The sequence below is a fragment of the Colossoma macropomum genome, unplaced genomic scaffold (assembly GCF_904425465.1).
Source record: "Colossoma macropomum unplaced genomic scaffold, Colossoma_macropomum, whole genome shotgun sequence".
Lineage (NCBI taxonomy): Eukaryota > Metazoa > Chordata > Actinopteri > Characiformes > Serrasalmidae > Colossoma > Colossoma macropomum.
Window position 1 is genome coordinate 655,687 of NW_023495967.1, and position 25,682 is coordinate 681,368.

The window sequence follows — 25,682 nt, forward strand, 5'->3', positions numbered from 1 at the left end:
ATGTTTTTCACAACAGCACACAATCTTGAAAGCTGTACTGCTTTCGTGTAACAGTTTTGCAAAATAAAGAAAAAAGCAAAGCATGTGAGCCGTAGTTACACATCTTAAAATGTAGAATATTGGCAATATTTAGTGAAAGATGTAGTAAAACATATAATGAAATATGTATATATAATATGAAGAGCAATACTATAAGCAATACTAAAGGTGAAAGCACATGGGTCAAGCTGTAAGTCCTGATCAGTTAAGAACCAGATGGATACCTGTAGGAAGAGAGGACATTTGGTAAAGGTTTAAAATGCTAACTTCAACAACTAAAACAGATACAGGCATGTTTCTATTGGCTAACTAAACTTGTACAAGCATTGTACACTCAGACCAGCGCAACACACACTAACACACCACCACCACGTCAGTGTTACTGCAGTGCTCAGAATGACCCACCACCCAAATAGTACCTGCTCTGTGAGGGTCCATGGGGGGTCCTGACCACTGAAGAACAGGGTAAAAGGGGGCTAACAAAGTATGCAGAGAAACAGATGGACTACAGTCTGTAATTGTAGAACTACAAAGTGCACCTATATAGTAAGTGGAGCTGATAAAATGGACAATGAGCGTAGAAACAAGGTTATATATATATACACACACAAATACAAGAAACAGTATGCATGTAATAGGAGACGAAAGGAATGTGTGGTTTCTGTTTTAAAGATATCACAGATATAAGTATTATTCCTTTGGAACGGATCATGATTTACACTTCCAACATCGCTGTGTGTGTGTACCCCGAAATCTGGAACATGTGCAGTGACAGATTATGGTACTGCCATACTTTATGGACTGGTATCATCCATGACAGGTCAGAGTTAATTGCAGTGAATTATCCACAGGTGGGTGGCATAGTGGCGCAGCGGGTTGCCTCACAGCAAGAAGGGCCTGGGTTCGATTACCGGCCAGGCAACCAGGGTCCTTTCTGTGTGGAGTTTGCATGTTCTCCCCATGTCTGGTTTCCTCCCACAGTCCAAAGACATGCAGTCAGGTCAATTGGACACGATAAAATTGCCCCTAGGTGTGAATGTGCATGTCCATCTGTCTGCTCTGCAATGTACTGGCAACGTGTCCAGGGTGTATCCTGCCTTCCGCCCAATGAGAGCTGGGATAAGCTCCAGCAACCCCCACGACCCAGAAGGATAAGCGCTTTAGAAAATGTGTGTGTATCCACAGGCACAGGAAATGTCCACAGGTATGCTCTGAGGACAAAACAGCAACGGATCAAGCCCTGATAATATCACATACCATGGTGCTTGAAAGTTTGTGAACCCTTTACAATTTTCTATATTTCTGTATTTTCAAAATTTGGTAGTTTTGTGATTGATTGTTTTGGTAGCAACAAAATGTAATGTTTATTTATTTGGTTCAGTATAAGAAAAATAAATGTACTAATTTCATATCTTTTGTTATTTTAGCCTGAGCTAATGACAGGTAACAATAAAAATCAATATGTCATGGAAAATGATGTAATATGTTAAAATCAGAGTATAGCTATATTTACTTACTGTTGCTTACAGTTCTCTCTTTTAAATGCTTACCTTTATTCTCTTCTAGCCACTCTTGCTTTATGTTGAATCAAAGTGAATGAACATGCTGCTGCTGGTATGGCTTGAGGCAAAAAGAAATAGGTTAAAGTAAAGCAATAAGCCATGAGAAGGCATGTGTTACAGTCATTTATCACAGGTAAGGGTGTTATTAGGCACAGAGAAGCAGGCAGCATATCATAAAATATGATAAATTACACAATTTTCAATAAATAATATTTATTGATTTATTAATTATTCTGCCCAAAATGGACTGCAAACATGGACTGCTGAAGGAGGACAAGAACCTTCAGGCATCCGTCACTGTATATTGCAGTTGTTTCATGAACCTTTATCATATAAAATTACCATATCATAATATAACAGGGTTTGCAAAAACTTTCACTTCATAAGTAGTTTTTGGCTGTAATGTCAATTCTAATTAGCGCGATTGCCTCTATGTGATTTCCAGTCTTCTATTAGCACCAAGTTAATACCATCGTCCCTTTTCACATGCTGGGGCTGAATCTTAAGTGGCTAATGCACTAAATCATTTGGTAATAAACCTCATACTTGGATCCCTTCCCATCCATTTGTACCCACAAATAGGTATATGCAACCAGATTACCAACCAGGACTTTACAAGAAAAATACACCGAGGACGCCAATTAGAAAGCTGTGATATTTAATTACACTATGTACTGGCTTATGTATGAAGAAAATGTATATGTTTACTTCAGTAAACAAGGGTGTAAAGGCTGTTGAATTTGCTAAAAAAGCATTATCAAGGCAAGAGACGGAGCTCTAGAGAGAGGAGGAGGTGAGCACTTGATGATTGGTGGAGTTGGAGGGCTGGTGCAGAAGGAGATTTCGAAATGCTGCAAGAAGAGAATTGAAAGTGAAAATACAATCAACAAGACATCCTGTCTGGCTAGCAGTGCGATAATGCAAAGTAGATGAGAGCTGCGTAGAGATTATGATGAGTCTCATTAGCTCAGTAAGAAGACGTTACAAGATTTTACATGAGATTTTGTAAGTGGATGCCGTTCCCCTTCAGCATTGCAGAGCGGTAAAGGTAAGAGGACTGAACTTACACTAGCATTGGGCTAAAACACATTACAATCAGCAATAAGAGAGAAAAATATAAAGAAAAAGAATAATGTTAACATAAAGGCAGGATGGAGTTCTACAATCACAACATACACTATAAGAGATTTTATGTAGAAAAGGTCAGATGGATATGAATACAAACTGTTTTGTTAGCATAAAATTAAAACTGTCTCTCTGTCTCTCTCTCTCTCGCTCTCTCTCTTTCCTTTCAAAGGATTGTATTAGGCATCGTTTGTGACAGCTCTGAGACATGGCAGCTGCATCTAACCGTAAGTTAAGCTTGCAGATGTTTATCAGTAATCTGCTTTACCTGTCCTCAATTTCCCACCATCTTTTTGATGTGAGCAAATGTGAAAAACTGAAGACATAAATTTAGACAGTCGATTAAGTGCAGATTCTCCTTACACCTCTTCATTTGCTCATATAACACTGTATCATAAACTAAACCTGTTCACTTCCTCCAGTTTCTGAAACAATGTGCACTTTTGAAACATCCTGTTTCTCAGGAAATGTAGTGCACTGCAGCAGAATCTTACATCATCCATCAAACATCAGCACACATATGAGTTATTTCATGAAAAAAATACCAAGTTCAAGTTCCATTTTTTAATTAATGATAAAAAACAGGTACAGTACAGCATGTATGTGCAATTTTGGAGCAGCTATTCATTGAAAAGGACAGAAAAAAATATATAGAAAGGAATATTAAAAATAGCATGACATAAGTGTGAAGATAGATATAATAATATTTGTGCAGTTTGCAGATTCAGTTGAATTGTATTATCACCATTAATTCTCCCCATCATAACCTCATAAGATGCAGGTTCTATAACTTTTTCAGTCCACTCTTTAAAATCAGGAGTTTGGGGGCATTTGTAGTTACACAGTACAGTCCTAGCAGCTGTAATTATGCTGCCTATTATGAGTCAAAACTTGCTATTTGTTACATTGGGTCTTTTTGCTCTGTACCCAAGTAGTTTGTGGGGTTTGTGTTAATATGTAGATGGTGGCCAATATCTGTGTGTGTGTGTGTGTGTGTGTGTGTGTGCATGCACAGTTACTGAAGTTTTTTGTTATTGACTGTGAAATATAATAATAAATAACAACTTTAATATTTAAAGTAATAATGAAGTACTACTACCGAATAAAGGTTGTTTTAACATAAAGGTGCTCTTTGCCTTGCTTTAATATACTGTACCTGTACTGTAACTGTTTCCACATTAACTCTACATATATTAATAGACTTTGATACTCATTATAATGATAATTATAATCATATAATCAAAAATGATCGTTTATCTGTGATCATGAGTTTTGTCACCCCCAAGTATTCCCCAAGTATGTTTTAGCCATAAAAAGAATGTACATTCAGTGACATGATGAAGAGTGAGTGACATTGTTTAAGGTAAGAGCAAAATAACCCAAAATAACAAAATAAATAGATAACAAATAAACTAAAACAAAAAAAAACAAAAACAAAAAAATATGTCCATTTGGCACCAATCTTGGATAACTCTGCTCTGCTGTCAGAACAAAACCTCGTATCTCTATTTTTGTCATTTTTTAGTTTTTGACATAATTTGAAAATGCCTGTTGCCCTTTACACTGTGTGTACATTTCACAACGAATGGACCAAAAGAAACAGCCCAAAATGACTTGGAAAAATTCTTACATTAAAAGTAAAGTATGTTTTGTCCTTCTCCTGTAAAGTTCTCGTTTTGGAGGTAGAAGGTTTTGTTTTGACAGCAGTGATATACCATGTATGGAGATTTGGAGGCTATGGATGGAAGGGGGATGGAACCTTTCTAGGCCATAGTCACCACTGGGAGCACACTGACAATCAGCATGATAAAATGACACGGGGAAGGTGAAGACCTACTGGATCAGGTCCCAATCGGACCCTCTTTCATTACTTTATTTAACATGCTCTCACCAACATCAACTCACTGCTTGGAAGTTTGTCATGACAGATTAGCCATTCATGACACATTTGGAGGAGGGGACAGGATGTCTTAATCAGAAAGCTTTTGCCCTCAGCTAGCTTAAATGAACTAATTTATGAACCATGCCAATGTTTGCAAAATGATTTTTTTTTTTGGGTGTAATTTTTAACATACATGCATTTTAAGAATAATTGCTATAGGCTATGGCTTAGAACCATAGTGTATTGGCTTTCATTTGTTGTTGTTGTTAGCTGTGTAGCTTTTAGCTTGCTAACTTACAAACTAGCAGATGAGGTTATATCAGCAGTCATGTATAAAGGATGGAGTAGATTGCTACATAAATCTCAGTTTGAACATATCTAATCCAGTGTTGTAGTTTTTAAATATTACATCTTTTCATGTCGTTGTATTGCTATTGCTTATAAACAGGTTTGCCCAACATTTGCTTGGCAAAATTGCATCAGATTGCAGTTTCTGGTTGGAGTTTCTGGTCAGCCAGTGCTACGGAAGTTGACACTTATGTTCACTCTGTTCCACATCCTTCCAACTAATAATGAATCTAATAAACATCACTTGAACGTAAATAGTAATACAGTAGCTCTCAAAATGGTGTTGGGGATTCCCCAGAAGGGAAATGATAATGAGGGCATGTTACAAAGAGTATGGAAACAGGCATGGGTTGTGTATTCATGTACTCTTAATTGGTAGGACTGATTTGCCAAATGCAGATGCAAATACAATTGAATTAAAGCCAGTTTACCCTCAGTAATTGTTAAATTTGTGCTGGATTACAGTCAAAATAACTGTCACATTTATGGACAGCACTGTCGACAGATTGCAATTATGTGAAAATTATGTTTTATCACAAAGAAAGAGACCAAAGTAATCTTTTTTTCTTTTGTTTATCTTTTCACACACAGGTGTGTTTAAACTCATCGGCCGCCGCCTGGAGAAGGCTCCACTGGGCAGTGTTGCTATCCTGTACTGTTACCTGTCTCCTAAAGCCAGTGCTGTTGCCATGGAGATCAGGTGGTTTAAGGAGACGGACTGTGTTTGTCTCTATAAGAACGGGCAGCTGACACAGGGGAGGGGCTACGAGGGCAGAGTATGTCTGTTCACTCACGAGCTGGAGAGAGGAAACGTCTCCTTACTGCTCAGAGAGTGCAGAGAGTGCGACATAGGACATTACCTGTGTCAGGTCACCAATGGAGACACAACAGAGGAGCTCACAGCAAGAGTATGGTGGCGTAAGTATCTCTAGTCTACACTGACCCAACATCACTGCTCTCAAAATGAGAACCAAAAGTTGAGAAATACAGATGGGTGCAATACAAACTGTACAACTCAGATAAAGGAAACACTGCATGCAGGTGATTCATTTTAGTGATTCATACTGTTTTTCCCTGCGCTGTTCCTCCATGTCATGTTTACAGACTATATGTAGTAAGTTGCACAAATATAAATTAGCACACTTTAAAAAAGAGGGTTCCTAAATGGTTCTTGCTTTGAACACATGGTTATAGGAAAAAGCCAATCAGAAGAGAGGTCATTTACATTAGTCTTAACAAGAGACCATAACAAAAAGAGATTCTCTGTTGTGCTTTCTGTTAAAGAAGCTCAGGAGCCTGGAAAACCTCTGTTGAAGACATTTGATAAATGAATTTGTACCTAAGTGCTGATGTGCTGCTCGTTGTTCTGTCTATTATCTCACACAGGTCCACTTAAAAGCTTCTTTCGATTTTTTAAGGTAAGCCAGATAATATCAACAATATGCACATTCACTGACTGTGGCACCATAAATCTTTAACATTCACATAAATCCACTTTGATTACATGTTTTTGTGTCGAATGCCTAATCCAGGTTCAGGATTGTAGGATTCTGTACATCATAAGAAGCAAAAAAAAAAACATTTGTGATGTATTTTTCTGAGAAAAACTAAAACATTTACAGAATCAACTGCTTAGTTTGTAACTTACTGCATTTCTAATGCATTTGCAAAGTGATAGCACCTCAAATTATTGTCAGTCTTTGTTCGAATCAGCCTGGTGGGGTCAGATGTGATCTTGTAATGAGAATGTCTGGGGACAGCCATGAGAAATTTGGGCTAAATGTGTTTAGGACTATACACGTATTAGTTTGGGAATAAACTGGGTGTGAAATTTGTAAACAAGTCAACAACTTTTGAGTTTTTTAAGAGGAAGTACCTTTTTTTAAGAGGAAGTACCTTTGTTTCTCTTCCCACAATCCAGCAAAGTTTAACAAGTTGTCCCCTGACTGTGTTCTTGTATTCTTGTTATAGGATCACATCTAGTGCAAGTTAGGATGGATCAGTAAATACACTGATATACTAATGTTCTCTGTTTTTATATCATTTATGCAATTGCCACCTGAACATAATAACTTTTAGGGTAATAACAGCCTGGAAAAGGATATGCATTTTACTAGTGCTGCTCAGTGACGGATTATATAAGATGAATTAGATTCACTGGTTGGGTTGTTATTTGACAGAGTCATTAAAGAGTTACAGGACAGGCAAAACAGCCTGATGAGAATGAGAAGCTTTTTATACATACATACATACATCATCTAAACCGTTTATCCTTCTGGGTCGCGGTGGGGTGCTGGAGCCTATCCCAGCTCTCACTGGGTGGAAGGCAGGATACACCCTGGACAGGTCGCCAGTCCATCGCAGGGCAGACAGACAGACATACACATTCACACACATACACTCACACCTAGGGGCAATTTTAGCGTGTCCAATTAGCTTAACTGCATGTTTTTGGACTGTGGGAGGAAACCGGAGTACCCGGAGGAAACCCACGCAGACACGGGGAGAACAGGCAAACTCCACACAGAAACGACCCTGGTTGCCCGGCCGGGAATCGAACCCAGGCCATTCTCGCTGTGAGGCAACAGGAGAAGCTTTTTGAGAAGAGGAAATGAGTAGCTCAGAACAAAAAACGTCTTCTACAGATTCCACAGCTGCATTCTTTGTCACTAATCAGTTTTTCTTATTCAGGGTGGAGTCATCCCACATGTCAACATCGAGCAGGTAAGCTCAGATTCTTATAACACAATCTGAAGACACTAACTGCCCTTTACATTATGTGAGGATAAATGAGCCATTAGAAAAAGTCCAGAATCACTTGAATTAAAATCTTGTTGTATTAATGAACAATGAAGGATTTGCTACTCATATAAGGTTACCATTAAAGATACAAAGTTTGTTATGATAGTGACAATACTGACCTCAACTCAAGGCAGTAGCCACTTTGTGATTATATTAAAGTGTGCAAAAAGTGAATATTGTGTGAAATACACCATTACCATCTATATGAAATTGCCATAATGTCTCTTTACCTATTATGTTTTAAACATTAGCTGAAGCACTTATATGTTTTATATTGTTTAAATGGTTTCTGTCGGCAAAGTTTGAGTTTTTTTTTACTTCTCCCATCTGTAACGCCTCCATAAATACAGGCCTGTTATTACTACACATAACAGATCGATTGCCACATAAGTCATTAACTGATGGAGTGCAGAGCAAATGCAGAATGATGTGAAATGCATGAATGAAATCTATAAACCATCAGATAATATTTGAACTGGTTCATTCAACAATTTTGGATATAGAAGGAAAGAACAACAGCCAACATATAATTTAAAACACATTTCAGCTGGCTTTGTTTAAATGACATTAGTCTGCATTACACTGAGACTCACATGCATTGTGTTGTTGGCTCCATCAGCTCGGTGACTCACACTGATACTGCGAGTGCTCAGTGTAGCATTACACATGAAGCTCTCACATTGTTTTATTCCCTCTCACAGTGGTGTAGAAAATGGACAGAAGAGGAGAGACTGAAAATGGAGGACTCTGCTTTGCTGTCTGGTGAGTATGAAAATGTAATGGTGTAGATGAGGAGGCAGAGAGCATTTGCAGCAGAGATTTTATTGAAAGAGCTCCTCCAAAAATCACTGTGACAGCAGCAGGCAGGGTTTGAAACATGGGCAGGCAGTGTAGTCTGAGACATAATCTAAAACACCAAATCAGCACCGGAAACAAGAAATCAAAACTAAAAGATCAGTACTGCAGAGATCAGAGACCAGGGAAAGACACAGCATGGCTAGGAAACACTATGAAACTACTGGAAACACACTGAGAATCAGACTGACTCAGAAATGTATGTGAAACAGTAGCCAGACTTGATAAACACTAAACAGAGACTGAAGGTCTAAATACAGATAATAACGATTAGAGGGTGGGTGCAGGGCAGAGCTAGAGCTGTTGAAACGTTGGTCCCACTAGATCTTTCCAAGGAAATAAAGAAACATTTAAGCAGATATAATATTACGTGTCTTAAAGATAATAGAAGAGTTTGCTTCATTGGTTCCCTTGAGGATTGATTTAAAGGGGAATGTGTTTAGTGTTCAAATTAGCTTCTTTTCTTTAGCATTAGAGCTAATATTGCTAACAAACATAAGTCACCTCAGGATGTTAGGATTTTGGCACTGCACTTGTTGTGTAAAATGTATGCCTGCTGTGTTTAACTGCACAAAGGTTTGTTCATTTTTATAGCTGAAGGTGTGGCTAGCAGATTTATTTACTTCGTTAAACCAAGAAAAATGCCTTATCATATGATATCAGATAGCATGAGCAATGCCTCCCCCCGGTGTTGAAATGAAACCTAAACCTGCCCCCTAAACCACAGTGACAAGTCAGCACGACATTGATGAAGACCTGGGTATGGTTTAAATGGGTTGGCTGATTGACTAAGTCTGTGCTAAGTAGAAAATCGTGTCACTTTTATTTTTTGCCATTCTTTAAAGGAGTGGAAAACACTAGTCTAAGAATGTGAGCTGTGTTAAGTTTTAAATACATGCAGAATCTTTATCCACTAACGGCCTTTAATCATTTCAGAGTGTAAAACAGATGTGAAGTGCCTTAAAAGGGATCTTCAAGAGAAGCAGAGCTTGCTGGAGCTAACCGAAGAACAATTAAGGAATACGAAGCTGGAATCGGAGAGAGCAGAGGAGGCACTGCAGAGCAAGAGCAGCCAGCTACAGATGATGGTGGTCATACTGGAGCAACTGAAAACTGAGCTGGCTGAAAAGGCCAAACAGCTTGAAGAGAAGGAGAGACTTCTAAGTGAGAGAGACACACAGGTAATGGAAAGAGACAAGCAGGTTGAGGAGAAAGACAGACTTCTAGAGGAGAGAAACAAGCAGCTGCAGGAGAGAACAGATCCAGACTCAGCAGTAACAGTCAAGAGAAGATGTAGCAAGGAGCTGGAGCTTCCACCAAGTGAGTAACTACTGAGCTTCATTAGATAAAATCCTGTTGTCATGATTGGGGTTTTAATGGGTGGGCAGACTCAGAGGAGCCAGGCCTTTTTCCCTTGGGCAGTGGCCCAAAAACTATCCATACCCTGGTTGAGTACCTGTGTTTCCCATCACACAATAGGACTGTGAAAGCAGATGGGGTTCTCTAGAGGTTGTGTGGTGATGAAATGATTTCTTACATGATGCTAGCATTACAAATGAACATAAAGAACAGTTAAAGCCAAAGTTTTGATTTATCTGTAAATCAGTATTTGTTTTTATGTGTTTGTTAGACATGGCTGTCATCTGACTCGTGTGGGAACATGACGATTGCATTTGACCAGTCTATAGTCTGCACTATTTCTAGCCCCACCCATTGGTTAAGGCTTAGCACGTTTGGTACCCCAGCAAGAAGACTAATTTCTAATTTGAACATGAGTACTGGTGGTGTAGCTAGAGTTTCATTTTATGGGGGTGTAAATAAAAGGTTAAGGGGGCAGTTAGGCACTATATTATGTCCTAGAGACATTGGCCCAATCCCATTTCACCCATTGCCCCTACCACTTAGCCCTTAGCCCTCTGTTTTGTGCGTCCACATCTAGGGTTAGGGTGTCCCAATTTTTCTTGAGATGGAGGACGTAGGGCGAAGTGTTAGGGCTACATCGCCCTCCAAACGAAGGTTTTTCAGAGGTCCCAAAAAATTGGGACACCCTAACCTTTTCTTTTTATGAGAAAAAAAGAAAAACTGGCAAGATGGCTGCGCAAGCGACCAAAGAAACCCACAAATCTGAGTATTTTCTCAGTTAAAAAATTACAATAACTATCGTATTATCTTAGTTTAATGTTGTTTCAATGTATTATGGTTGTTTTCTTCAAAACAAGCATAAAGAATCACTAATAGCATGCTAATGTTTCGGTAGCTATCTAGCTAACTTCCCGTTCCACCTTAAATAGTCTAGCAGTATTGAAGCCTGAAGCGCCAGAATGCATTGACAGCATTGAACTTTATTTCCTTAGCCAATTAATTTTACTAAGTAGCTACACCAGTCACTAGCACACATTAGCTAATCTATGCTAGCACCTGGTGTAGCTACTTGTTGAGCAAGGTATTACTGTGTTTACATGTTGAAGTTGAAAAAAAAAGTGATACCAGTGGTGGGGTACAGCTGTGTGAACACTGTTATTATAATAGTGGCTGCTGAAAATTGATGATGATTAATGCCCAGTTAATGAATGATTACACTGTAATTGGCGCAGCGGTTATATTCTGGTGCCTCAGGTTCTTGTTTGAATTTTCCTGTTCCACCTTAAACGGTGCAGGTCCAGTTACATTCAGGTACCTCAGGCAGGAGAAACGAACTGCTGCACCATTTAAGATGGAACTGAAAAATGCAAAGTGGAAGCTGGCTTCAGTATTGCTTTTGGAGATCTCTCCACCATGAAAACACCCTTGCTTGGTGTAAGAACATCTTTCTCAATCTTTGTTCTTCAGATTTTCTCCTCTTTGGCTGTTTCTTGGCCAGTTTTCCTTCTTGACGATGCATGACGAGTTTAACATGTAGCCTCTTCCCTTCCCCCTGTCCTGTGCACTAGCACAAATGCCCCCCTGTTGCTGATTGGCTGGAATAGTACTGTGTAGCTTGCCCTGAGATGCTCTGGTTATTTCTTATTTCCAAAGGCAGAGCTGTGAACGAAAATCTGTTTTTTTCCAGCGTGGATTCATGATGAAGAGCTAGTGGACTATTAGGAGATATTTGCTGAATTTGACAAAAAGTGCATAGGATTGAAACTGTTATACTGCACTTAGAAAGTATGATTTGAAAATACAAAAATAATAATAGGCAAAAACTATGCAAGCACTATACCACTGAGAACATTCTCCACATTCTGGCTTTGTTCCTTAGAAAGTGAAGATTCTCCAGAATTAGAACTGAGTGATAGCATGGGTGCTCCACCACTGGGTGAGTGATTCCAGTAAATCACCAGTACTACTGTGAATTTCAGAGAATCAGGATTCTTTCACCCTTTAAACAGAGCAATTAAAATGACTCTTCCTTTTTCATTTGCAGTGGGTGTGGAAACCTCTTGTGCAGCCTCTCCAGAGTCACTTCCTCTAGCAGAGCTCAGGCTGGTGCTGCTGGGGAGGACTGGATGTGGGAAGAGAGCAGCAGGAAACACCATCCTGGGCAGAGAGGAGAGGAGCCAGGCTGGAGCGTCTACAGTGACGCAGCAGAGTGAGAGCAGACAGGGGGAGGTGGCTGGGAGGCAGGTGACTGTGGTGGACACTCCTGACTGGTTCTGTCCTGGACTCTCTCTGGAGGAGCTGAGACAGGACGTGGGACTCTGTGTCCGTCTGTCTGCCCCAGGACCCCACGCCTTCCTCCTAGTCATGCCAGTGAAGCAGTCTACAGGAGAGGAGAGAGGCATGCTGGAGAAAATGGAGGAGATTTTTGGAGAGAGATGTTGGAGGAACACCATGATCCTTTTCACTGTTACTGATGAAGTCCAAGAGAAGAACATTGAGGAGTTTATCCAGTCAGGAAACCAGGAGGTCCAGAGACTTGTAGAGAAATGTGGGAACAGGTTTCACTGTCTCAGCATTAAGGAGAGTGGAGATGGTTCTCAAACCTCAGAGCTGCTGGAGAAGATAGAGAAGATGGTTGCAGGAAATGAAGAGAGTTTCTACAGCAGCGAGATCTACTCGGAGACAGAATCTCAGATTACAAAGCAAGAAGAAGAAAAGGAGAAAGCAAGGGAAGAAGAAGAAGAAGAAGAAGAAGAAGAAGAAGAAGAAGAAGTGAACGAGATCTTAGAAAAGGTGGTGCAGGACTCTCTAAGAAAAATAGAGCTAGTGATCCAAGAGCATGAAGAAGATATCAGAGAACTCAATAAACAAACAGCTGAACTAGAGAGAAAGATTAAAGAAGAAAAGGATGTTAAACAAAAAAGAAACCTGGAAAGACAGCTGAAACAAGATCTGCAGAAAAGGACTAAGATGGAGAATATCATTCACAGCCTGGAAGAAATGAGAGAGAGGGAGAAAAGAGAGATGGAGGACAGGCACAGTCAGAAGATGGAGGAGACCAGGGAGACGTATGAAGGAGAAGCCAAAATGGAGGTAGAGAGAAATCTCATGAAGATTATCCTGCCTGAACTCAAGGGGAGCATTTTGGCCTCAAACTCCAAGATGCAGGAAGAGTTCAGCAGGCAGATGGAGGAGAAGGACAGAGAGCTGGAGAAACTGAAACAAAGACTTTCAGAACTTGAAGAGGCTCAACATCTGGAAAAGAAGCCCAAAGAAAGCGTGAGTCCAGAGGCAAGATCAAGTGGCTGTTCTAAAAAAAGAACCGATGTGAAAAAACTTTTACTAAGTGAATAGCTATGAATGGAGTCAGCATGTTACTGAAGAGCAGATGTATGTGTGGGTACCAACAGCATGGTATTGAAGTGCATTGCAGTTGACATGGCTGTGTATTAAAAATACATGCATCTAATGTAACAAATTCTTTTGTATTTTCTTTAAATGTGGCATTCTAGTTTAACAACATTTTTTGTCTACACTCTTAAAAAACATGGTTCAAGGGCTCTTTAGTAAAGAAATTGGTTCTATATAGAACCATGAACACTCTTAGAACCCTTTGCTTGACTAAATTGTTCTTTGCATCATGAAAGAGTTCTTCAGATTGATGGAGAATACGCTGTACGTGATTCTATATAGAACCTAGCACCAAAATGTAAGGGCCCAGTCTGCGCCGCCGGCCAGGTGCCATAACTTCAGGGAACTCCAATTCCCAGAAGCCCTCAGGCTGATTTGGCCCAACCTGACACACCTGTGGACTCCTCTACTTAAGGCTGTGGCAAACTTTGTAGAGGTGTGACCGGTATGGTACACAGCCCAGGTGGGTATTCATACAAAAAGAAAAGGAAAGAGGGCTGGAAAAAAAAACAAAAGAGAGTAATTGCCCCAAAACTACTTAAAAAAACACAAGAAGGCTTGAGCTACAAACGGCTCCAAGCCATACAAAAGGTGTTTGCTCCACTAAGAGCAGAGTCTGCTTTCCTCTTATAATCACAGAGGAAGTAACTTGTGTTTTCTGATTCTCTGTTATTTCACATTTCTATTTCAGCCTTCGTTTGAGCATGCTGCTTTCAGTCTCTTTGTTTGCCCTTTTTATCACCCGTTCCCTGAGGCGTTTTTCCCATTATTGCCTGTCCTTCCCGGTGGCGCAGCAGTAACTCCATGGACTGTTGATCAGCACATAGGTGGTTCGAGCCTGGCTCTGGGTCACCTCAATTCCAATGTGCCAAATTCACACTCCATTGCCTCAAATTTTTTTACACCCTATCTCACGGGTTTTCCTCTTTGCACTTGTGTCCGCTTCCTTGCTGTCCCGTAACACAAAAGCGTTCTTCTATTGTTACGATGTCAAGCTTGTAACAATAGCCGAACCCTTTTGGATGCTATATAGACCCCTTTTCAAAAAGGCTCTATATTAAACCATCTACTGTATATTCTCCATCAATCTGAAGAACACTTTCATGATGTAAAGAACCATTTAGTCATACAAAGGGCTCTTTGAGTGTTCGTAGTTGTATATAGAACCCTTTTCTTTACTAAAGAACCCCTGAAGAACCATCTTTTCAAAGAGTGATATTAATTAGTTTTTGACACACAAATCAATATAGGAGTGGGCAATACAGCAACAAAATCATATCACAATACTTTTTAACAGTACAAGATTCAGATTGTTACACAATATGTCTCACAATATTTTGACACACACAGTGCACTAGAAGTGCCACATTTAAAACAGCCATGAAAAACTGGTTACCGATAAACTGTAAAATGAATTTTACTCAATATTTCACATACTGTACTACACTAAATTCAAATAAACACGACTAATTATGTTCTCTTTGCAACATAGCATGCAACTTGTCAGTGTTCTTAAGTGTGAATAACTAACACAATATTCTTAGAATATGCTGCATATTATAACAATATCAAAATTTATCATGATAATGATAAAATATCACCACATTTTCCACCTCTATTTGATTATTTGTTTTATTTTATTTATATATCATCTTTGTCTCTGTCTACTATCACTTTTAATACACTTTTGTAGGAAAAAGGAAAAAAGAGGAAAAATAAAAATAAACTTTAGAGACAGCCTCAGCTCAAATCCTGCTAAATACTTAAACACCTCACTCATATTAACATATACAACAATGAGAGCATAAAAGATTATTTTACAACCAATCCAAAAAGTGAAAGTCAGACTGATAGGGCTGTAAAAAATGTGATTTACTGTCTGTGTGCACTGACTGTAGCAGGTTAACCATCTGGTGTAGTTGGAATAATAGCACAATATTAGTATGTATTATAACAGCATCCACACAGCTTAACGGACATTGAGTTTTGTTATGTGATGGAACCAAAGAATGTGTAGTGAGGAGAATTACCACTCAAAGTCTTCCAGGTTTGTCAAACTCCCAAGCAAGTCCAAAATTAATGGTTTTCTTATGGAGCTTTTGTGCAAAATCGTAGTTTGTAAACTATCATTTTTTATATGGAAAAGAGCACTAATTTTCTGAACACATAAATATGTTATATTTTTGAGTGCTTTAAAACTCAGGTTATTCAGACATTCGTGACATCAGTGGGTGCAAACCACTTTACTAAGCCAATGGCCTGAGTAGTAATGCTATTTGCTTCTTCCCAAAACTTCTTTGCTGTAAAAAAACGGAAAAATTACTTAGATTAGAATCCATCCATCTACTTTCCAAATTTTAAGGAATGTCCTGTGCAAATGGTTAGAAACAAGTTTAATTTTTCATTTTTAGCTGTTTAGCCCATTGAGGCTTACAGAAGCCTTTTAGCATTTTGCAGTCATGTTTTTCATAGTAGAGATAGTCAGGGACAAACTCTAAAGGACTCCAAAGGAACCACACTTAAAGATGGATTGTTTATTCTCTCTGTGAACATGTAGGATGCAACCAAATTCAAATTTTGGACAAATCTATGTTACATTTTATACTTAAACATACTTTTCAAAGCATAACATGACTGTGCACTGATTTGCTAGTTTATTTTGTACAGCAGTTTGGTTCTAATACAGTGGTGCACTTAGTAATAATTATTGATCGGTTGCTGTGAACAATATGCGTAACAATATACGCATCATTGGAAAGGAACCATGGTACATCTATATATCTGGGGGTCTTAAAACTGGCAGCATCATTGCTGGTTGAAACAAATATGTTAACAACAATTATTAAACTGTACCTACATAAGGTGCCTAGTGTATATAGTGTGTATAAGTCCTAGCAACACCACTGTGCCCCATAGCTTGAACCAGCGCCAGCACTACCATGCGCTACCATGTCACTGTCCTTGCTGTGCTGAAATTGGTATAGTACACCAGTTTTAAATTAATATCGGTACAAGATAGGTAAACCTAATTAAAGGGCAAATGCACAGATTCTTAAAGGGCCCATATAATGGAAAAATAAATTACCTGTGCTTTTTTGACCTGAAGAAAAATGTAGGATATGGGCCCTTTAATGGAGTAAATTAGCACAGATGGTTGCCAATTTGCAGTAAAAGCATTCTGTAGTTCAGGGGTGCACAGCTCTGTGCCACTGTCCAGCAGTGGTAGTTTCTCCTCTCACACCCACTAAGCCAGGCAATTAACAGATAAATGTAATTGGGTGTTTTTGAGCAGGTAAATCCCAAACTGTGCTGGACACTGGCCCTCCAGGACAAGGGTTGTGCACCCCTGCTGTAGTCTCTAATTTCCCATTCATCTGGATAGAAAATAACATTGTGAGATCTTTGTAAAAGTTCTGTTTTTAAACCCAACTGAGATGGGGTCAAGCAGGTGGCCCTGAACAGCAAGTACAAAAAAAAAGAAAAAAAAAGAAAGCACACTGCTGGAAGAATAACACAATTTTCAAAGAGCACTGTAATGTTCTACAGAGTAAACCATGAGTCTAAGACTTTCACAAAGCTGTTTGGAATAGTTGCCCTTCTGCTTCATTTTGCTTCTTTCTCACACACCCATCCCTCCACTTGGTTCTTATCAAGTTCAGAGGTCCCACTGAGGAGGTCGCACTCAGAACCATCTTCATCCTGGGAAGGATCAAAATCACAGTGATACAAATCAGCATTCACTACACACTCGCTATGCTCCATTACCAGTGTTGAATATTTTTAGACCCACAGTACCGTGCAAAAATGCTTAAACTTTCATTTATGAGAGAGAGGGGAAAATCAAGCTACACTCCTGCTTCAGATCCAAAAAAAAATCTGTGTTTCTGTCCATCCTTCCATCCAAAGAATAAAATTTGCAAATCTAACAAAGTTGCTGGTGTTTTAAGAACAATGGACTGACTGCCCCAGAATCCAGACCTCAACAGCACTGAAGATGTTTGGGAATGCTTGGATCCTGAGAAGCAGAAAATGCAACCGTCTTCTAAGACTGAACTTTGGAGGTGTGGGAAAATTACTTGTGTAGCTTTCCTTGAAAAACTGAAAGCAAGAAACCTGAAACGAATGGAAGCTGTAATAAAGGTAGAGTGGACACCCAATACTGAAAAATCTGATATTCTATTTAGTTGCTGAGACTTCTGTGTAATTTTCTGATACATATATTTGTTGCTTTGATGCTAAAAGATGAATAAATTGCCAAATTGTAGTAAAATAGTAATTGTAGTAAAAGTAAATAAAGGGCTGTTGCACAGCAACAACATTTAATTATTATTATTGATGAATGTGGCAAATTAAAATTTTGGGTAACACTTCCTGTGAATCCTATATTCATAATGCACTATAAACGCATTTATGAAGGGTTATATAGCATACCTAACATCTTTAAACACACACACTTTCTTAGTCTTCTGGGGGGTGCTGGTGCCTATCCGAGTGGTCATTGGGCGGAAGCCAAGAAACACCCTGGACAAGGTCGTCAGTCCATTGCAGGGCAGACACACAAACATATACAATCTCACACACACACACACCTAGGGCATTTTAACATGTCTTTGGACTGTGGGAGGAAACCCACACAGACACAAGGCGAACATACAAACTGCACACAGAAAGGACCCTGGTCACCCAGCCGGGGAATTGAACCCAGGTCCTTCTTGCTGTGCAAAAAGAATAAAGGATAAAATGATACTGTATATTAATGCCATGCTGAATACCATTAATGTAGAGTCTCCAGAGCTGTCAGATGTTTCTATTCTCACTAGGAGGCGCTTTCCTTTGGTCTGTGACTGCAGCCAGGCCTGCACACACACAAAACCACAGCTATGACAGTACAGAGACAGTTTATTTGAAGAAACTCTAGTGTCTCTGTAAGTTGGAACAACAGATTGCTTCACGTCACCATTAAGGTCAGCTTCAGAAAGAACGAAATGGAGGTTTGAAAAAAAAAAGTACATTTCAATACATCTGCACACAAAAGAGGCTATTTGCCAAAGCACATCATGATGGCTCTGTACTGCATCATTGTATCAGACAACAACAAAAGTCCTGAAACTCTACCAAACTTTACACACTTATACAGAAGAACACAACAAAAAAAAAGATACGCTGGAAGGTGAAATTCTTAAATTTTGTCAAACTGTAAAATATTTATCATTATGTGATTTGTTTTAAGAATATTATTTGATTTTTCAACCAAACAATTCTTCTTGCATTCCATGCAAACTTACCCAAGTCCTCTCTGGTCACATTATGGAGTTCCAGAAAAATATGTTAATATTAACTCATGCAGCTGTGCCTAAGTTATTTTTGTTGCGCATGAATTTTCAAGTGTCATTAGTGTCTAAAAAGCGTCTTAAACAGTGAGTTTAACTGTTTACGGAATGACTGAACTGAGCTGAAATATTAACTGAGTATAAATATATCAATAAAAAATAATACTTTAAATGCATTAAACCACAGGGACCACTGTGGCTTAAAATGTAAATCGAGAACTGACACGACTCAGACTTTCACACTCGAGCTGCAACTGCAACTTGCACAAAATTATCTGCGAACATCTCTGTCTGGAAGCACTAAAGCAGTTTAAATCTCTATGAATCATTTTCACCAGTTGAAGGTTTTATGTTAGAATAGTGAAAAGCGTTCTCTTAGCATCATCCTAACAAAATTGTTTCAACTTACAAAAGAGCTTAAATTAAGTACCATCTTAGTTATTTGTGTACATGCTTTATGAATTCATTTAGCACTGTCGACTCTACAAATGTACAACTGTGTTTGTACCCTGTTATATTCTGCTGCAGCTGCAAGGCTGGCGTTTCTCTTGGCGCAGAATCTCTCAGCAGTGTCACAATCACCATGGTTGCTCCAAAACAAGTAGAACATGTTGGCATGAAGAATCCACACTTCTGAAACGCCACAGTAAATTTCAGGTATAAATCAGTTTTATCTCAGTATGTGGAATGTGTGATTGTATTTAAGTTGTTTCATCTGTTATAAAGTTATTTACCTGTCCCTGATGCACTATATAATATGTTTAATTAGAATATTTTGGGAATAAATTGGGAGTTTACCTTTGTTTGTGCTCTGGCTGTTTCCCACTCTGGTTTGTATAAAGTGGTAGTCTGGTGAAAAGGGAAAAAATGCTCTTTTTATTGTGGTAACCAGAGCTCGGGGATGAAATACCATATTGATGAAATGTGAAGTCTAACTGTCTAACTAGTTTGTCTGACTATGACAACCTTTTATTTATTTATATTTATGTTTTTCATAGGCAAAACTCACAGTGCATGGCAGCAATGAAAAGGATGGCCGTTAGTAAGAAAATGCTGATAATGAGAAGCGGGAGCATCATCTTCTTCCCACCACATTTATCTGTAGATCAAATTAAGACAATAAAACATGTACACTACTGGGATAAAGACAGAGACCACCCTAAATTCACTTCAAATTCAGTCAAATTGGCTATTTTAAAGAAATCTGCAGGGATATTGGTTGTATTTTCTGCTTCTTACGATCAAGTTATCTCAAACACATTCAGTGATCTTGAGGTCTGGACTCCATTGTTGAGGGTGGACAGTCCATTGTTCTGAGAACTCCAGCAGCTGCTTGGTTTGATTTTACAAATTTTGTTCTTTTCTCAGTAAGGGCTTCTTGACAGCTACACATCCTTTCAGATTCATAGTGTTGTTGTCTTCTCTCAGTGGAAGGATGGACAGAAACACCTGTGGATTTTCTTTAGAGCTGAATAAAGTGTGGAGCTTGATTTTCTCCTCTCTGTCAAAGATGGAGGCTTTAAGTGCTGTTTATCTGATGGTGACAGTTTTGGCGGTCTAGCACAGTTTCACATTTTCTTTTTTAAAATATTTCCTGTACTTTGTGTGTGTGTTTGTGTGTGTATGTGTGTATATGTGTGTGTGTGTGTGTGTGTGTATGTATGTATGTATGTATGTATGTATGTATGTATGTATGTATGTGTATGTATATATATATATATATATATATATATATATATATTTTTCCTTTTTTTTTCTTCAAAGCCTGTCGTTCAATGTATGATCTCTTTATTTGAGTCAAGCAGTTATCAGGTACGATTGCGATGCAGCAGGATAAGAACACAGAGGTGTACAGAACATGTGTGATTTGCAGTCTGTTCTGTATTCTAGCAGTATCAGGCCACACTCAACCTTCATTCATACCGAGGTCCTCCAGCCTTTCCTTACCTGAAGTAGACGGCCCAGTTTCATTCGGTTGTGTACGTGGTGCAATTGAAGGATACTGCAGACACTGATAGATGTCCTCAGTTCTGTCTGTTGGGCTTTCTCTTCTATCGTCATCATCATACACATTAAAACACCTCTGCTCCATCTCCATAGTCCAAATCAACACAGACCCTCCACGCCAAATGCTCTACAAAACTACACCCACAGTGATGGAGCGACACACACACAGTACATAAAAACTCTTTTGGTTAGCATGAACACTAGCCACATGTAGATACCACACTTTGTCCTTCTTCTATTTTTGCCCCACAACCACTAACAAGTGGTGAATCTAACTGTTTTCTCATGAGTGTAGAAGTAACCATGTTTCTTGTGTGATCTGGAGTGAACTTAACACTAAATTCAAATTTAAAGCATTAAAGAAGTTCAAATAGTTCTCTAGCCAGGAAACCAGTGCAATTGACAATTAATAATGTAAGGCTGATGCGAACTGAACGTGTGATGTGAGTGTGGTAACTTTTACTACACATTTCTCAAATAGCCCTGTGCTACATTTAATACAGTACGTAGTGTTTTGTACTACATTGTATTTTATTTTTCTCCTTAAGGTCCAGTGAATGTTGGTTTTATGCAATAAAAACAACCATAATTTATTTGTGTGTGTGTGTGTGTGTGTGTGTGTATATGTGTGTATATATATATATATATATATTATAGTATAGAATAATACCTTACCAATGACCTATTACTTGCCAAAAATGTGGTAATTTCAACATCATGAGTAATTATTTAAAAAAAAAAGACGTCTACTCATCAGAATTTCAAGGAAATTAGATCATTTTTACTTTGACATGTTCATTATTGACTGTTGGATTGAGCTGAACTTAAGTTCTGTGCTGAGTGCATTTGTAAGCCTGGTTTAATTTCACTGAGCGCACCCAGGTCATTTGAAAGCTGTATGATTTTGAGCATAACTTCTTACCTACATGCTGTGCATGAAGCAATGGCAGTGAGGTTTCTGCCTCGAGCACACACAAACCACAGAAGCCATAGTGCAGGAATAATAAAGTAACCCGAAACTTTAGTAAAGCAGGGGGCAAAAGGCTTCTAATATGTGCTTTTAACAACTTCTTGGAAAAGAAAACTGTCAGATCATTACCTGCTCTTTGATAGTGCTTTGATAGTTTTTACCTGATATGCTCAAAATTAAACATTTGTAACCACACCAGCCAGAGGATTTCAACATCATTCAGTCAGGAAAAGACAAAATCTTCTTCAATCCAGAGAAGTTCAAGAGAAAAACATGGCTAACTGTGAGTGTAGCTAAAAACACTCTTCTGCTTTCCTTGCCTGCACTTGCTATGCTATTAATTGAATTCATTCATGGATTGGTGGACTTTGAGAGAAAAGGTTTTGACAAGTTTGCCCAGATGAAAGATCATCGTGCATCTTTTCTTTTCGAGCAGTGAACGTCACTAGTGAGTCATTTTGCATTATTACAAGCCATGTTATACCTAATGCTTGAAAGCAGTGCGTTTCTCTGAACATTGCTCTGAAACGTTGTTTTGGATATGTAGCTGCAAACCACAGGATCATGTACTGTTTGATAACTTTGGATTTGTAATGATATGCTGTATAACCAGGTTTTGTGAGATGTTCAAGTTCAGCATTATTTTCCAGTCACTGCTTAGCAACTATTTTCATCTGCTATTGCTTTAAGCCCATATTTCTTTATCAGTGTGGCAGTGTTTGAATTTGTATTTGAAATGAGATCCTGTCCCCGATAGAGCACAATAGCGTACATCATTTCCTACCCATTTCCAAAGTCAAAAAAAAATAAATAAATAAATAAAAAAAAATTATCATTGTCCTCAGTGGTCTGTGAATTTAGTATTTATAATGCTCTTTTACTACAAAAGCTGCAAGTGAAAATGTCAAAGCGTACATCATCCAGTATCAGACACAGCAGTGCTCCTGGAGATTTTAAACTCTGTGTCCACTTACTGGCCACTCTATTATTAGACTCCTACCTTGTGAGCTCACCTTGTACATGTAAACTCAGACACAGTAGCTCATCTGCTGCTGCACAGTTTGTGTTAGTCTTCCTCTGGTCCTTCATCAGTGGTCACAGGACGCTGCCCACAGTTTAGTTGGTGGACTATTTTCAGTCCAGCAGTGATGCTAATGTGTTTTAAAAACTCCAGCAGCACTGCTGTATCTGATCCACTTGTACCAGTGCAACACACACTAACACACCACCAAAACCACCACATCACTGTCACTCCAGTGGTGAGAATGATCCTTCACCCAAATAATACCTGCTCTGTGGTAGCCCTGCAGGGGTCCTGACCATTGATGAACAGGGTAGGGATAACAAAGTATGCAGAGAAACAGATGGACTACAGTCTGTAATTGTAGAACTACAAAATGTATCTATATGGTAAATGGATCTGATACAATTGTCAATAAGTTAAATACAAGGTAGGTGTATCTAATAATGTGCTCAGTAAGTATAGATAAGATGGTGTATATACACAGTTTACTAGCTAGCTAGAGTATACTACAGTATGTACTAGAGTGGTGGAAAAAGGTGCAAGGTGCAAAAAAATCAATACTGGTAGAATTCCGTTAATCAACTCAGTGCTCCAAACGATCACATCACATCTTTTAAAGTCACAGAGGTTAGCATGCTTTCAGTTCTATTAGGAAAAACAAGGAGGTCTGAAGCACAGCAGACAGGTAGACATGTTGCATTGTGCTTGTTTTCTATCACTTGCTCTCCTAGTTTTAGTGAATACTGCTGTATAAAACCCAACGAGAAGCTAGCCTGTGCCAAGTGAGCCCATAACATCACCACATAACATGTTGTCAAGACACAAGGTAACCCAGAGATTAAAAGCAGGGGTGGTCTTGCGGGACTTGAGTTGTACCACCAGCTGATAGGTACTCTATTTGATTTGTATAGGCATACAATCTACTTAAATGTTGGCTACCATGCGATCTACAAATAGTGCGTCATTTTTTAAACTGTCACTTTTTCAGCCATCTACGTATGAAATAGAGAGCATATGTGTAAGGGCCCAGCCTGCGCCGCCACCAGCAGAGGTGCCATAACTTCAGGGAACTCCAATTTCCAGAAGCCCTCAGGCTGATTAGGTCCAACCTGTGGACTCCTCTACTTGAGGCTGTGGCAATCAGCAGCCCTTTGTCACACCTTTGTAGAGAGGTGACCGGTATGGTACACAGCCCAGGTGAGTATTCAAACAAAAAGAAAAGAAAAGGAAAGAGGGCTGGAAAAAACAAAAGAGAGAAACTGACCCAAAACTACTTAAAAACCACAAGAAGACTTGAGCTACAAACGGCTCCAAGCCATACAAAAGGTGTTTGCTCCACTAAGAGCAAACAAGTGAAACAAAGTCTGCCTTCCCCTCATAATCACAGAGGAAGTAACTTGTATATTCTGATTATCTCTTATTTCACGTTTCTAGTTCAGCCTTTGTTTGAGCATGCTGCTTTCAGCGTCCCCTTTGTTTGCCCTTTTTCCCATCTTTTTATTTCTTGTTTCTTGAGGTGTTGGCTCTGGGTCACCTCAACTCCAATGTGCCAAATTCACACTCCTTTGCCTCAATAAATTAATTTAACACCCTTTCTCATGGGTTTTCATCTTTTGCACTTGGGTCCGCCTCCCTGCCGTCCTGTACCAATATGTTGATAGCAGCCGTCTCTGTCTCTCCAGAACTGGAGCTATCCCAGGGTTTTGTTTATGGATTTACTCCAAAATATTTTCTATGAATATGAATTATGGGCTAATACAACCACTGAATCTTTTGCGATAGATGTATTCCTGCCTAATCTCTGCCTAAGCCGCTAGACTTGGTGATTTCGGAGAACCTTTTTACTTAGTGACTTTATTTCTAAAAAGTGATGAGTAACAGATCTCAAAAGCAAGAAATTTAAATCTTTTATAGGAGTATTGTAACTTATTCCCATGCATGCTGCTCAGAGTAACGTTAACATCAATCTCAGTCAGCAACTCCTCTGGCAGCAGTGTCTTACTCTCTCTCCTTGCACTGTGTGCATGTAGGCTGGAACTGTCCCCCCTATAGTGTTTTAATAAATAAAAACATTGGATGTTTTACAATGATATATTGACCACCAGACTGGAAATGTACCCAGTTTTCATTTAAAAAATTGGGTCACCTTATCAAACTTTTTTTGATACTATTTAGGGCCCTTTTTTTGTTAAGAGTGCAGAGACTGTTCTGATGTTACTATGTCCCATAATTCCTGATCAATGTATGCGATGCAGTTACAATACACATTTACAATACACACTCTCATTTTACACAGTACCATTTTATTCTGACAGCATACTGTTAATTTTATTTACAGTTGCGAACCTTCATATTTAGCGCACTGGGAAGAGTTTTGGAAAAATGGAAGGGTGGGCATACTAAAGTTTAGTGGCTACTGGTGGAAGGGTCTTACTCCCAGAATCACACTCTGTGCTGTGTAGCTAACATGAGATGATCAGATGTTCAAACATGATCAATAAAAGCTTTACAGGGTCCACTGATTTGGACTAATGCAAAACTGCTTTGCTTTTCAGTGCAAGCTGAAGTTCAGTTCAAGTATGTGAACACAAGGGGGTGCCACAGCTCCCATAAATTAGGCCTCTTACAGCAGCAGCTCAGTTGGAGAAATGAGGGTGCTTACTCAGTTTCTGTTGATACAATTTAAGCCAGAAATAAGACAGAATGAAAAGACTTACTAGTCTTCATTAATACAACTCTAAAACGTACGGTCTATCTACGCAGCTCAACACTCTACACTCTCAAACATGAAAGTTTTTAGTTTATTGAACCTATAGCTTTAGCAAAATTATCTCTTATAATCAAATAATTATTCTTTTTGTTTTTGAATGATGTACCACTCTGAAGAATGAGTGGGGGGTGGGAATAGTACATGTGCTGCCCTGAGTAAGATGTTCAAAAGCATCCGGTGAAAGTAAGTGTTGAG

The 25,682-nt window shown here is 38.9% G+C and overlaps 1 protein-coding gene across 2 annotated transcripts; it reads left to right on the forward strand.

Moving 5' to 3' along the window:
* The first annotated feature begins 2,442 nt into the window (after positions 1–2,442).
* LOC118803858 (golgin subfamily A member 6-like protein 22) lies at positions 2,443–13,515 on the forward strand. Of its 2 annotated transcripts, XM_036564380.1 has the most exons (9): positions 2,443–2,649; positions 2,899–2,953; positions 5,548–5,874; positions 6,343–6,374; positions 7,648–7,680; positions 8,460–8,520; positions 9,550–9,933; positions 11,855–11,911; positions 12,020–13,515. In XM_036564380.1, exons 2-9 carry the CDS (start codon positions 2,935–2,937, stop codon positions 13,327–13,329), a joined length of 2,223 nt encoding a protein of 740 aa, XP_036420273.1. In that variant the 5' UTR covers positions 2,443–2,649; positions 2,899–2,934; the 3' UTR covers positions 13,330–13,515. The 2 variants fall into 2 exon arrangements, with proteins under 2 accessions (XP_036420273.1, XP_036420274.1); XM_036564381.1 differs by lacking the exon at positions 11,855–11,911.
* The last annotated feature ends 12,167 nt before the right edge of the window (positions 13,516–25,682 follow it).